This window comes from Macrotis lagotis, chromosome 1, assembly GCF_037893015.1.
Source record: "Macrotis lagotis isolate mMagLag1 chromosome 1, bilby.v1.9.chrom.fasta, whole genome shotgun sequence".
NCBI classification, from domain to species: domain Eukaryota; kingdom Metazoa; phylum Chordata; class Mammalia; order Peramelemorphia; family Peramelidae; genus Macrotis; species Macrotis lagotis.
The window spans coordinates 924476794-924491668 of record NC_133658.1 but is presented as its reverse complement, the minus strand read 5'-3'; the positions used below and the strand labels follow the sequence as shown (position 1 = coordinate 924491668).

Sequence of the window (14875 nt, the reverse complement as noted above, 5' to 3'; positions counted from 1 at the left end):
AATGTATTGCTGATAATAGTTAAGTCATTTACATTTGATCATTTTGTAATATTGCTGTTACTATGTACAGTGTTCTCCTGATTTTGCTTATTTAACTCTGCATTGATCTGTTCAAGTGGACGTTTCTCAGTTTTTCTGAAATCTGCCAGATTTTCATTTCTTATTCCACATTCTTATAGCACAACTTGTCCATCCATTTCCCAACTGATGGCTATCCCCTCAATTTCTAATTCATTGTGCCTACATAAAGGGTGATTATACATTTTTTGTACAAATAAGTTCTGTTTTTTTAAATTTCCTTCCACTTAATAGTATTTTTTTAAAGTTGCATGTAAAGATAGTTTTCAACTTTAATTAATCTGGGCTCTTGACAATCCCTTATCGAGACATCAAAGACTTTGGACCTCATGGAACCAACCCTATCATGGAAACTGGGGGGCTCCTGGAAAAAATCTTCTGTCTTCAGTGTTGTGTTGACACTAGGCCTCTGTCTGAGGCCCCTTAGCACTAAGGTTGATGATTCATGTCTTGGGTCTTCTGTCTGAGATGACATGTGAGCCTCTATCAGAGTTGATCTCAGCTCTATCAGAGTGGAAACATGTGGGGGCTAGCTGTCGGAGGTTGGGGCAGCAGTTCTGGCCACCACATCCTGGCTTGAGCCTCTAATCTTCCTATCTCCTCACCTCTGCTCAGTTAAAACTACCACCTCTGGACCAAGGAAACAGCATGTGCCCCACCTTCATCTTTCTTTATGTTGGTGAGTCCCAAAACTGGTTTTAGGGAATGTGATGGGTGAAAAGGACTTTTGAAGAGGATTTTTTTCCAGGAAACAGTAGGTGAGATAGGAACTCTGAGAGCTACTAAGAAGTCTTCCAGACAGAGTAGAGACAAGGTCTCCTGGTTTTCTCCACCCCTTTCCTGACCAGAGTTGACCCAGAAATTTCTGGAGAATGGAGAAATAAGGAGGGGCAGCTGTGAATCAGAAGAGGAGACTCATTATCTGAACTTGCTTTACAGGACTAAGCCTGGGTCAGACAATGGAGAAACAAAATGGTGAGTCTTTCTCCGGAAGTCTTAGCCCTTCATCTTTCCAAAGTAACAGTGCGGTATAGAGAGTAACCAGGGACAGAGCAATCAGAAAGATCAGGTAGAACATGAACTGACTGTAGGAGAATCCTGGTAAACTTGAATAGGGGATGTCAGTGGACTGAAAGCAATGTCAGGGAATCCAGTCCCGGGTTGCCTTCTTCCCACCATTCCTCTTCAGAGGTGTACCCGGAAGCTCCGACCCTCTCGTGCTAGAAACCATGAGGGAATAAGAACTCCCAATTGCTGAAGTTGGGAGATGTCTGAAAACTGAGAAATATAGCTAGATGGAAAACTGATCTCCCTATTGGGATTCTGGGAACCAGAGCCATTCAGGGATTAGGGCTGCTGGCATGAGCAGCTGACTTGATGGTCAAATATGAGGGAAGAGATTCATTGAAGATCTCCTCTAATGGCAGTGGGAGTTCATGATGAAAGTTGAATCCTAGAAACCTGTGTAAGAGACAAGAGGTGGACATGCCTAATGGGTTGATAGCCCTAAGAAGCAGCAGTGTAGATGTTGTCTCTGCTCCTGTCAAGACTTTGTTTTGACTTAAAAATAGTGGGTTTGCGCTTAATACAATCAAAGAATTTAAAGTCAATTGGGCAAAACAACAAGGATTATAATATACATACCAGAAATATTTTAAAGATCTCTCTCTCTCTCTCTCTCTCTCTCTCTCTCTCTCTCTCTCTCTCTCTCTCTCTCAGAGAGAGAGAGAAAAGGAGACATATGTTTTTATTGAGGAAGTCATTTATCACTAGTCCAGGAGGGACAAGGGAAATGTGGGAGTTCTCAAATAAGTAGATTTTTGAAGTAAAAGAAGGATTCTCAGAGGTTTGTTGATTTGGGAATGCAGGTCAGATATGGAGGACGGCAAAGATAAAAGAGTAGATGAGGGAGATGGAGTATTGTATGTGAAGAATGGTATGAATATTGACATGACTACAAAGTGTGATAAAAGGAATAATATACAATAAAACTATAAAGATAGATTGGAGCTGGGTCATGAAGGATTTTGAAAGGAAATAAAAATGTCATTTATACTTTTTGGTGCTTTCCTTTTTAAAAAGGTATTTTTTTTTTAAATTGATTTTCAAATTCTCTTTTTTTTTTAACCTATCCCCTAGCCATTGAGAGGGTAAGTGGTCCTCTTTCTTTTCCAAGTTGTCTTGAGTTAGAATATATCTCATCCTGACCTTTTATTTGTCATGCCACTCAAGAATTCAAGTTGAAATTTTATTTTAAGTTGTTTAGAGGAGAATGTTGGGAAAATTCCTCAGCATTGCTCCTTCTACTCTGCTATCTTGACTCAACCCTTCAACAAAACACTTTAAAATATGATCATATTTTATTCTTTTTTTTTTTTTTTTTGCTCTTTGCAATGGGGTTAAGTGACTTGTCCACAGTCACACAGCTAGGTAATTATTAAGTGTTTGAGGTCAGATCAGGTCTTCCTGACTTAGGGCCATATTTTATTCTTATAACAATTCTGGGAGGTGGATGTTATTGCTACCTCCATTTTACAGATTAGGAAACTGAGATAGAGAGAGACTAAGTTACTTTCCCACAGGTTCATACAGTAGTGTCTGAGGCCCAATTTGATTTCAGATTTTCCTACAAAATGTGTAGCATCTATCCAGTTCACCACCAGTTATCATCTCATGTGTATAGGGTATACAACTCTCCAACAAAATGGATCTGTCTCCTCAGTCAAGCAGATATCTGACTGAACAAGGAGATTTGTTTTTTCCACATTCGCTCTTCCCCCACATCAGAGTAGACCTTCAAGGGACATTTCTAAAACAAGAGGCTATTTCCAAGTTTTGCCTAGAGTATCCCCCAAAGGGATTCACAGAGACCCTTCTGAGAACTGATGGAAAATGCTCCTTAATAATTTCTTAAAATGGAAAGTATTAATCATTATAACCTCTGCCTTACTTTCCTGAGTGATAAAGTCTACCTTTGGTAAACCATTTTCTTTGCCTCTCAATTTGCAATGTCTTAATAACACCACCTTCGGGTTGGCTAGGGCAGAGCGTAAGCATCTAACCTTCAGGATAGATTATGTAGTGACCTTCCCCTCCTGAGAAGTCATTCCTTTCTAGTAAAGAAACACTTGCTGATGGTCACCTTAGTTATTGAATTCCAAAGTAGCATTATGTCAGGAAAGGTCCAGTTCTCAAACAACAAAAATGCCAAAATATGAGACCTTTTGAAACCTCAGGAAGACAAATATATTTTTGCTTCTTTAAAGACAAAATTATTTAAAATAGCATTTATATAAGTTTGCTTCCCATCTCATGGAAGGGTGATGGGAGGAAGAAAAAGAGAAGCTTTGGAACTCAAAATTTAAAATAGCCATAAATATTAAAATAATTTTGTATGTAATTGGAGAAAAATAAACTATTATTTAAAAATAAAATAGTAATTATTTTATCATCTCATATCATAAAATGTTTCCCTTTCTAAGTATGTCCTACAGTGCACATGATATTTTAGTAAAGTTGTACATCAATATTTTTGTTAGTAAATGAATTTGCGTCCATTAGTGGTGTGTGCCCAATACATTTTTTAAATTTTACTGATAAGGTACCTAACCAAAAAGTCAGTCAATGAGCATTTGGGTTGGAGAACACTGAATTAACTAGTGGAATGAGAATCTACCCTCTCCCAGCCTTGTCTGAGGGCAATGGGACCTGAAGCATCTCTTTGGATTATCTGTTCTTATCTTTTAGGTTCTGCTAAGCCCCTCCACTAGGTCCAATCCATTCCTGTGGTGACTTGGATCTGGTACTAAAGTAGTCTCCCCTCAAAGTGGGAAAGTTCCCTAATCATGGTGACCCCCAGAGCTAGCTCTGAGTCTAAGGCCAACAGAAACCTGAGCTTCATTCCCCCTAGCATCTGGGAGGACATTTGGAAGATAGGGTAGAAAACTGGGTAGAGAACTTCTTTCTCAGTGAAGGCCACCTCAAATAGGAAATCCCAACACAGTGAAGTTTTGAGGTAGCTGCTGACCTTAAAAAAAGGGAAAAGAAGTTTAAGAACAAAAATCATAACTTGTCATTTGGCATGTGAGGCAGAAGGCAGCAATTGTGACCTCAAATCTACTTTGAAAATAGCTGGTGAACTTCAGGCACCAAACTTTGTGGACTATCAGAAGAAGAGAGTCATTCTGGTCCACCACTTGAGAAGGGCCAGCCAGGGTCAGGGGATGCAGAGAGAGAAAGCCAAATAGGTCAGGCCTGCAATGTTTGTGGTATGGCCTTCGGGGCTAGGAGGAAGTATTATTGGGTAGCTTCCCAATATCCTTTTTTGTAAAGGGTAACTTTGTTCTAAAGTCTCATTTTTTCTAGTGTCTGAAAAAGTGTTAGTGATGTTAATGCCCTCTCCAATTCTGGTGCCCTAGGACCAAGCCATGGTCTCCTTGACCTAGGTATGGTTTCCTTGGAATGACTGGGTCTGACATCAGACCACTCAGATTCTATCTAGGGATGGTGACCACATAGGCTGCTAAAAATGGGAAATCTTCAAGGCTCACCTTGATGGTGAGGACAGAGGATTCAAGAGAATACTGGAGAGAATGAGTAGGATGGAATCTTTGAGGTGATAGAAAAGGAAACAAGTGGCAGAGGAACTGGGGACCTGACCCAGGACCTGGCTATCTCGGCATTGCAATTAGACTGAACTGAGACTATCTGGAACTTCATGGTCCAGGCTGGGTGGAAGGGAATCCTCCACTGAGTTTGTCCTCTAAGTCTTCAGATTTGGGTAGCAGAAAATTGGGTTGCACCTTTCAATAAGGTCTCCTTACAAGGTTAGAGGTAGAAGGGACCTGAACGACCACCTGTTCTAGTTTTGTCATTTAATCGTTTAGGAATCTAAGGCACAGAAAGGATAAAGGACTTGTTCAAGGTCAACACAGCTCATTCTGGGCAAAAATTGGGACTTGAACCCAGATCCTGACTCTAGCCCAGTGATCTTTCTCTCTTAGGATCTCTCTCAAAGCCCCGCCTCCAAGCCCTTCAAGCTCCTATTGTGACCCCAGGAGGAGATGTGACCCTCCAATGCATCTTGCCATCAAACTCATACTCTGAAGCAGTGACATTCATTCTGCAAAAGGCACAAATGATGGAGCCCATACAAAAGAAGACTGGAGAATGGGCAAAGGCTAATTTCACAATGTATTCTCTGAGGCCCCAGGATACTGGGAACTATAGTTGCACCTTCCATGAGACTAGAGGTTCTAACAGGGTTTCAGAGCCCAGTGAGACTCTGGAGCTCTGGGTGACAGGTGAGAGGGGGATCGGGCTTGGAAATCACAGATCAGAAGAGCTGGACATGGGCTTTGAGTGAGACTAGAAAGTCTGGGAGGGGATAACATGAGAGGCTGGTATGACCATCATGGGGTAGAGTCTGGGGTCCTGAGAAAGACAGAGGAGATATACAGAGGACTGTCTCAATCTACACTGTATGACCTAGGAACTTGGAACAAAGGATGGAGACAGGATCAATCTGCCAAGAAAGCCCAAAGGATGGAAGAACTTCAGCTTCTGCTCCTGTCTTGGGAAGGGTCCCCTAGGAATGGAATAACTAAGAGGACTTAGGAGAGATGGCTAAATGGTCCTGGGACTCTCTTTCATCATGCTCAGCTCCTCTGTCCTTCAAAGGGGGGACTTGGGACTCTAATGTCTATGCTTTGCCTTTCAGAGACCCTCCCCAAGCCCTCTCTCTCAGCCATACACAGCCAGCTGGTGGTTACAGGAGAGAATGTGACCCTTTGGTGTTGGGGACCAATCCGAGGTTTGGTCTTGAGATTTGCTCTCTACAAGGAGGGAGAGGAAAGTTGTGTGGGGGTCAGAATGTCCACCCAAGGTGGGGCTGAGTTCCACTTGACCCATGTGAACATCAACAACAGTGGGAATTACAGCTGCCGCTGTGACCTTGGACCAGTCAGCAATGTCAGCATATCATCCAGTGATCTTCTGGAACTTACAGTGTTCAATGAGGAACAAAGGAAGAATGTTTCTTTGGAGGGTACCCATGCCCACTCCCTTACCCAAGGATTAGAAATTTATCTCCAATACACTCCTTTCTCCTCTCCTCCCCTCACCTCCCCCCACCCCCAGTCCACTCCCCATGACTCTGATTCATAGACATGGGGAAAGAGGCAAATTTTCTCTTGTGTCATTCATAGGGCCAAGGGGGCATTGGGTAGATCGAAGATGTGACCATTATCATTGAAGTCCCTGACTCCCTTTTCAACTAAAAAATTTCTTTTTTCAGGTGAAAAGGATATACCTTCTCAGCATCCAGCTCAGACTGAGGGTAGGAAGGAGTACTTTCAGGATATGGGGAAGGGGGCACTGCTTCCCTGGTCCATATCTAGGAATAATCTTTGAAGGATGGAATGGTGTTGATGGGCAGGAAAAACGGGGCGGGATGGTAGAGAGGAAAATGAACTGATCGTCACTCCACCCTACATCTCAGTTTTCAGAAATATTCTGATCCTAATCATCCTCATTGTAATGAGCTGTATCTTGTTTTTGGCAATCCTAGGCCATCAATTCAGTCAGACTGGTGAGTTTGGGGATAGTATCTCTTGAGTTTGTAGGCACTAAGTATTGGGGTGGGATCCCTTGGTTTCCACATTTGTGAACTCTCTCTCTCTCTCTCTCTCTCTCTCTCTCTCTCTCTCTCTCTCTCTCTAGTGATTTCACATGGAAAGATCCCTAGAAGGTAAGAACTCTCAGCTGATCTCCCCCAATTTCCCTCATCTTGTATTCTGATATGACCCTACACAATCCACAATGAACATGATGGGGGCCGAGTTTGACTGTCTCCCTGCCTCCCACCTTTTCTTTTTGCCTCCACAGATCCCCAGATTGCTTTTCTCAAAACCCTGGATCCCCCCAAGAGGGGCCTGTGTGTAAGTGAATCATGCAGGAGGAATCAGATAGCTCTCCTGGCCATGATCTGGAGAAGGGCTGGTCTCATGAGTTCCCAAATTAAACAAAGCTTTTCTTTCCCATCAGATATGCAGAGGAACAAAAGGAGACCGAGAGAGATAGTTGTGAGTTAATCTTATGCCTGGAAATTCTTGTTGCATTGTTTATCCCAATCTCACAGATACTCTCTTTTTTCAGTTTTGCATATTTTACTTAGCAACTGACTTTCCCCATAGTCTTTTTCTAAACTATCTTTTCTCCTTCAACTCCCTTATTTACTACTTAACACTTTAATTCCAGACCAGAGAGGATGAAGACACCCCCTTCATTACTTACATGGAGTTCGATAATAGGGTCCTGAGAGAGGCACAGTTGGGAGTCCCTTCTATGATAGCACCAAAACCCACCTTCTACGCTTCTCTGGCCATATATTGTGGGACAGAGAGGGACCCATCACTGAAAAGTGACGCTGCCATCCAGGACCAGGGAAGAACAAGCAATCAAGATTAAATTCCTTTGTTCTTTTAGAAGCATCTGGTGTATAGGAAACTTCGGATCAAGTGACTAGAGAACTGGAAATGGAGTTGGAATGCTGTGGTCATCATTGTCGTCGTTGACTCTGTGACCCCATTTTGGGGTTACGTTAGCAAAGATACTGGAGTGGTTTGCCAGTTCCTTGTCCAGCTCATTTTATAGATGAGGAATGTAGTCAAACAGGGTTAAGGATCTTTGCCCAGATTTATCTGAAGTCCTATTTGAACTTATGAAGATGAGTCTTCCTAACTCCAAACTTCAGAACTCTAAATACTATGGATGGCTCAGAATGACCTGAGTTGATCCAGGGCAAGTCATTTAACATTTGCCTCAGTTTCCTCAGATGTAAAATGGAAATAATAATAGCATGTAGCTCAGATGAGTTAATGTAGATAAAGTATTTTTCAAAACAATAAAAATGCTAGTTATTATCATTACTCATTATTATTATTAAAACTCACTACCTGCTCCACATTCTAATTTCATGTGGTCTATGTTGCAGTCATTGGAACAATAATTTTAGGCTTAGATTGTGGAAGACAATGAGAAAAAAAGGCAAGGGAAAGATTTTTATTCATTCCTTTTAATGAATACAAGGGGATAATTATGGAAGTAAAAGTTAAAGAAATGAGAGGATGGTGGAACATAGGGGACTATAGAAACCACAATATGTTCATAGGTTAATCAATATAGTTTGCAAAATGAAATAGCAGAATGGGAAGGTGAATGGAGGTGAATGAATGAAGGGGATGTATACAGTATCCTGGTCAAGTTCAAGAATGAACAGCAAAGGGAGATGACTCAACATTTTCCTTCAAGTTGGAGGGCTCCTGGAGAATGGTAAAGTCAGCAAAATGGAGGAAATGCAATGGGAATGAAAGGGAGAGGTTGCAGCCTAACAGTGGCAGGGAAGCTCACCAAAAAGTGATCTCATGGGATAAGTCTGTGTCAATTATAAGACCATGAGATTACTTTTTTGGTGGAGAAATTACATTGAGTCTAGTCTATGGAGAATCCACATTCAGAAGAGCATGTATTCTTTTGATAGAATGTGCCTGTACATTTTGCTCTGAGTTACGAGAGTCAATAATTCCCTAGAAGTGATGAGCTCATGGACCATTGGAAATATTCCAAGGCAGATTGGATAGAGCGTAGTCTTAGGGAGGATAGAGAGTATAATTGCATTTTTGTTGAATAGAACATTTTCTATTATAGGTTAATCTTTCTAGCCTTATGAATGGATACTTTCAAATGGGAGGTATGATGGAAAAGAGGGAAAATGAGGCAAGAGATATAATGAATGAGCCAAGGCAAGAACTTAGAGTTTTACTAGATGAGAGATTTCAAATACGGAATTTCAGAAGCTTTCGTTTCATGAGGAAAAGAGACTGGAGAAGGAGTAAATAAGTAAAGAACATGGATCAAGGAACAAAATTTCAATGTAGACAGGAAGAGAAGAACAATGGAGAGACAAGGTAAATACATTTGAAAATGCTAACAAAGAATTTGGAGGGTAGCAAGAAAGAAGAGTCTGAATTTATCACAGTGCAAAGGAGAAAAAGAAATTTGGTATTTGTTAGTTAAAAAAAAGAAATAAAAAGAAATCTGTGATTTATATGAAACTCCAAAATCATAGAAAGGGTAGAAAAATGAAAGTGGGGCTAGCTGGAGAAGAGAAATCATGGAATGAGTTTATTTTAAAGTATACTTTGTAAAAGGTAGACAATTTTTACTTAAGTAAGAAGGGAGAAACAAAAAATCAAAAAAAGTACTATTTTAAAAGAAACAGGTCAAATTCTCATAATTTTAAGTGGACTAAACATAATTTTGAGTGGACTAAACAATTCATAAAGGTAAACTATCAGATTGGACAAGGGAATAATAGCTACAATTTGATGTTTATAAGAAATACTTCTTAAAGACAAATATATATACATATATATAATTAAAAGTGAAAGATGGGAAGAAAATACAGTATGCATTAGAATTATAACTAAAAAAATTTTGATCAAACTATCAGCATAAAAACAAAAGAAACAATATAAACAGGAATACATAAGGAAATTTTCCTGCTGAGGAAAAAATTCCATCATTAAAAATATATTAACAATATAGGAGATTATTTAATTTATGATGATATAAATAAAATTAGAAACCTAAGAAACAAACTCAAAAATAAGAATGAATTAGGAAATTGGAAGCTTCATTATTAGAGGAGAAAGAGATAATCTGAAAGTCCAAAATTAAATCAACCTGATGAATAAAACTAAAAGGTGGTTCTTTGAAAAGAAAAATTAAAAACTGATAAACTTTAAGTCAGTCTTTTTAAAAGGAAAAAGGCAGAAAAAATAAATTATGTGAACTTCTACAAACTGAAAAAATCAAAATGATCATCAGTATTTTCTCTGCCTGGTTATTAATAAACAAAATAAGAAAACCATAAATTTAGACATTTCTTAAAAAATATAAAATGCTCAACACAAGAGAAGACCAGAGTAAAATATCTTATAATCTGTTCTCAGATGAACAGCTTGGCTTAATTGCAAATATGAAATCAAAGGGGACAAAAGCCCCCCAAATTCCCTTCTCCCTGATGTGAAGAATTTATTAGAAATGTTATGAACTTTTAAAGATCAATTCATATTTATAAAATTCAAATTGTTCTCAATTTTTGAGAAGACAAACACAACCTCCTCTTTTGTGGCCAATATGGTTCTAACACTTGAATCACTGAAGGCTAAATCAGCAAAAGACAACTAAGAGTCGCTAATTAATATCAATGTTAGAATTTAAATAAAATAATTTCAAGATTATGACAATTTATAAAAGAAAAATGTTTATTATGCCAAGTTAGCTTTATATTAGGGATGCAGAGATGATTCAAAATTAGAGAAAATCAATACAAATAAGCATTTTTAAACTAGAAACTTATGTTTATCTTAACAGATGAACAATAAGCCTTTTAAAAAGTACAAAATACATTTATGTTACCTACATATAATAAGCATAGTCTTTTAAATGTGACAAAAACAATAAATCAAAAAATCCAAAGTAATTATTTATATAATAAAGATATTAGAAAATTTCCTGGTAAATATAGGAACAAGGTATGAATGCCCTCTCCCTAATATTATTTGATTTAGTTTCAGAAATTTACTGGGACAATAGTTTCAACAAAATGTTAGACTAGAAAGTAAAGTCATGAAAATCAAAAGCATCTCTTTATGGAAATTTCAAGATTCTGAGTGCAACAAAAAGAGAAAAAAAAAAGAAAAAAGACCTACATACACAAAAACATTGGTGGTAAAGAATTAGAAATTGAGGGGATGACCTTCAGTTGGAGAATGACTAAAAAAGTTGGGATATATGTTTGTGATAGAATGGCATTGTGCTATACTAAAAAACAAGCAGGAGAATTAAAAAAAACCTAGAAGCTGATGTATGAACTGATACATGAGCTAGTACAAAATGGAGTGGACAAAATGGAAGAACATTTCACAAAGTAATGGCAAAATAAAGACATGAAAAATACTACCTATCCTCACACAATAAACTCATTTATTCTGAAAGCAGATCAAAGCATAGTTTTTTAAAAATTTAGTTTATTTTTTCATTTTTGGTGGGTGTTTTACAACACGACTAATATGAAAATATGTTTTGCATGACTATTTGTTATCACAGGGAAGAAAGAGGAGAGGGAAGAAGGCAGAAAATTAGAAACATAAAATTAGAAAATAAAATTAGAAAATTAGAAAATAAAACATAGTAAAATGGTTTCCCCATGTAATTGAGAAAATAAAAGATTAAAAAAGACTCTGAAAAGACTCTGAAAGCATTGAGAGAAAAGACAATCCCATTTAAAACAACTTTATAATTTCGTATGGCATAATTATATTCTTTTTCATCAGTGTAGCATAATTTTTTAACCATTACCTTATTGATGGATATCTCTTCTGTTTTTGACTCTACTTTCCCACAAAGTAATGCTGTGATATTTTGGTGCATATGATAACATTTTTCTAGTCAATGAACTTCTTGGGGCTTTAAAACCTTATTTGCATAATTCCAAATTTCTTTCCAAATGATTGTACTAATTCTCAGTTTTTGCTTTACACACACACAAATGCATCTGTATATGCACATATGTATGTCTAAATAAACACACACATCAAGTATGTATATTTTTGAATCTTGGATACTAAATATTTTCCAGAAAAATTTGTTGCAAACACTTTCCCCTCCTCATTTGATTATTTCCCTTTTTATCCTAGTTTCAATTCATTTGTTTGTACAAAAGTCTTTCGGTTTTAGTTCAATTAGCTCTTTATCTTTGTAATTGTTTCTATCTTTTATTTAATAAAAAGATATCTCCTACCTATACTTGAGAGTATATAAACAGCTATTCTCTTAAGGTTACACTTCCCTTTAGAATTAATTATTGAAAATGGAATAAAGGGTTGATCTAAGTCTAATTTCTGTAAGAATGCTTTCTAGTTTTTCCTGCATTCATTATCAAATAAAATCTTTCCAAAATAATTAAAGTCATCTGGAATAGTAAGCACATTTCATTTCTTGCTCAGTCTATTCCACTGATTTCTCTGTGTATTTTTTAAAATAAATGCTAGATATTAAAATGATTACTGATGCTTAATAATATAGTTTGAAGTCCAGAAGCTCTATTACCACTTTGTCATTGTCTCTTTTTTTATTTACATGGAAATTTTCCTGATCCCTTTCTACCTGCTATGCAATTTATTTATATTCTAAATAGTCCACATATATGTATATACATATTATATTTTCCATTATATTATATACATATACATCCAGACAATGCCTAAATACACACATATAAATATTTATATATTCACCTTATATACATGTATATACACATATATTGCTAACTTTACTCAAGTAAGACAGACCTTATCTGAAGTCCTTCTCAGATATTTTAAATTGGAAAACGTTTCACTCCATCTTTTTATCAGTTTTGGTGTGCTAGAGTCTAGTTAGAGACCTGGTGTAACATTGTTTCCAAGTGAAATTGAAAACAATTTTCCTGACTTCTCTTTGCCATCTTGACTCCACCCCAAGATCCAAAATCTTAAGAAAATAACTCTTTGAAAACTAGAATTGAGCAAGTTGGATCAAATGTCATTGTAAGAAACAAAAGGATTAATAAAACTAGAAAAAGCAGAAAATAATATGAAACATCTCCTTAGGGAACAGAAAAACCAACTGATCTGGAGAACAGATTTGAAGACATTATATAGGAATGTCAAACCATCTGAAAGTTATCTGAAATATAACAAAATCTGAATATAACATTCCAAGAAATTATTAAGGAAAATTGTCTTGAGGTTTAGAACAAGAAAATAAAATAGAATAGAAAAAAATCTGTGAGTTAGCACCTCAAAGAGATCCTAGGAATAAAATTTACAGGAATGTCATTGCCAAGTTTCAAAATTCCCCATGTAAAGGAGAAAACATTGCAAATACAAAAGAAAAATTAAATACAGCAGAAAATGAATTAGGGTTTCACAAGACATAGATAATTCAACAATAAAAAACCCAGAAGATTTTGGATATTTGAAGAGCAAAAGAGTTGGCTTCAAAAATAAGTTATTCATCTTTCAATATTTGTAACAAAATGATTGGAACTCAATGGAAAATTTGATAATAAAAATATAAGAAAATCCTTAAAGTGTAATTATAAAGTATTTACTGATTAAATTGTTTACTTATTATGTTAAAATGTTAATAGTAGTTATTATTAATAATGTTATTAAAACTGTTATTATTACTTAATTTAAAAGAAAATTGGGACTGGATTGTATTTAATGAGGTGATTCTAAAAATACTTGAGTAGAATAATATTAAAAGGTGAGCTCTTAAAAACTAATCATTAAAGTAAGAACTAATAATGAGGAAGTAGGTGAGGTGGAGGGTTTGTTATATTGGTGCCTTATGACCATCTGGGTGGAATACAAAACAGTATATTCATCTGAAAATGATTATAAGTCTTCTGAGCCTCTAGAGAAGTGAGAAAACTGGGGATTAGGGTGAGAGAGCGTGTTTTAAAATAAAATTAAGAGGGCGAGGATAAAAGATAAGCAAACATATTTTAAAGGGGTTTTAAGGTTAAAAAATTAATAGAAGGGAGAGGGAAGAAGATAATGTGTCAGGAATAGGGTAAAAAGAAGACTGATAAAGAAAATAGTGAGTAAAAATAAGATAGAGAAAATAAAAAATAGCAAATTATAACTTTGGATGTGAATGAGATGAATTCACACAAGCAACAAAAATCAAAGAATGAGTTAAAAATCAGAATACACTTTTTAAAAATTGTATAAATATTTTATTTTCCCAACTATATACAAGGGTTGTTTTTACCAGCCATCTTTTTCAAGGTTTTTGTATTTTACAAATTTTCTCTCTCCTTCCCTTTCCTTCTCTCCTTCCCCTGACAGGAAGCAATCTGATATAGACCCTACATTTGTAATCATGTTAAACAAAGATCAAAATTGAACATGCTGTGAGAGAAGAATCATATCCAAGAATAAGAAAGAAAACATTATATATAACAACATTACATAACGCATAAGTCAACTTTTAAAAATAGAAGAAAATCAGCTTTGATCTTCATTTAAACTCCACTGTTGCTTCTCTGAACATGGATAGTATTTTTTATCACGAGTCCCTTAAAACTATCTTTGACTATTGTACTGTTGAAATGAACAAGTCCATCATAGTTGCCCATCACCCCACGTTGATCTCAGTGTGTATAATGTTTTTCAGGCTCTGCTTATTTCACCTAGGATCACTTTCCTGGCTTTTCTGAAATCCTATCCCTCATGATTTTTTATGGAACAAAAGTATTCCGTTACATTCATAACCCCAGGTAATGGGCAGCCCCTCAGCTTCCAATTCTTTACCACTACAAAGAGTTGTTATGTATATTTTGGTACACGTGGAATTTTCATGATCTCTTTTCATGATCTCTTCAGGGTATAGACCCAGTAGAGGTATTGCTGGATCAGAGGGCATGCACATTTTTATTTCCCTTTGAGCATAATTCCAAATTGCTCTCCAGAAAGGTTAGATCAGTGCACAACTCCATCAGTAATGCATTAGTGTCCCAGCTTTTCCACATTCCCTCCAGCACTGATCATTATTCTTTGTATTCATATTGGCCAATCTGAGAAGTTTAAGGTGGTACCACAGAGATGCTTGCATTTCTTTAATCAGTAATTATTTAGAGCATTTTTTCATATGATTAAAAGTTTTGATTTCTTTGTCTGAGAAT

At 36.6% G+C, this 14875-nt stretch overlaps 1 protein-coding gene across 4 annotated transcripts; it reads left to right on the top strand.

Annotated features, from left to right (window-relative positions):
- The first annotated feature begins 581 nt into the window (after positions 1 to 581).
- LOC141510019 (T-cell-interacting, activating receptor on myeloid cells protein 1-like) lies at positions 582 to 10434 on the top strand. Of its 4 annotated transcripts, none has more exons than XM_074219974.1 (10): positions 582 to 757; positions 1018 to 1053; positions 5082 to 5381; positions 5798 to 6124; positions 6374 to 6415; positions 6647 to 6667; positions 6799 to 6826; positions 6964 to 7016; positions 7123 to 7160; positions 7336 to 10434. In XM_074219974.1, exons 1-10 carry the CDS (start codon positions 727 to 729, stop codon positions 7543 to 7545), a joined length of 1086 nt encoding a protein of 361 aa, XP_074076075.1. In that variant the 5' UTR covers positions 582 to 726; the 3' UTR covers positions 7546 to 10434. The 4 variants fall into 4 exon arrangements, with proteins under 4 accessions (XP_074076075.1, XP_074076072.1, XP_074076073.1 ...); XM_074219971.1 differs by having other exon boundaries at positions 6578 to 6667; XM_074219973.1 differs by having other exon boundaries at positions 749 to 836; positions 6578 to 6667.
- Positions 10435 to 14875: the final 4441 nt, after the last annotated feature.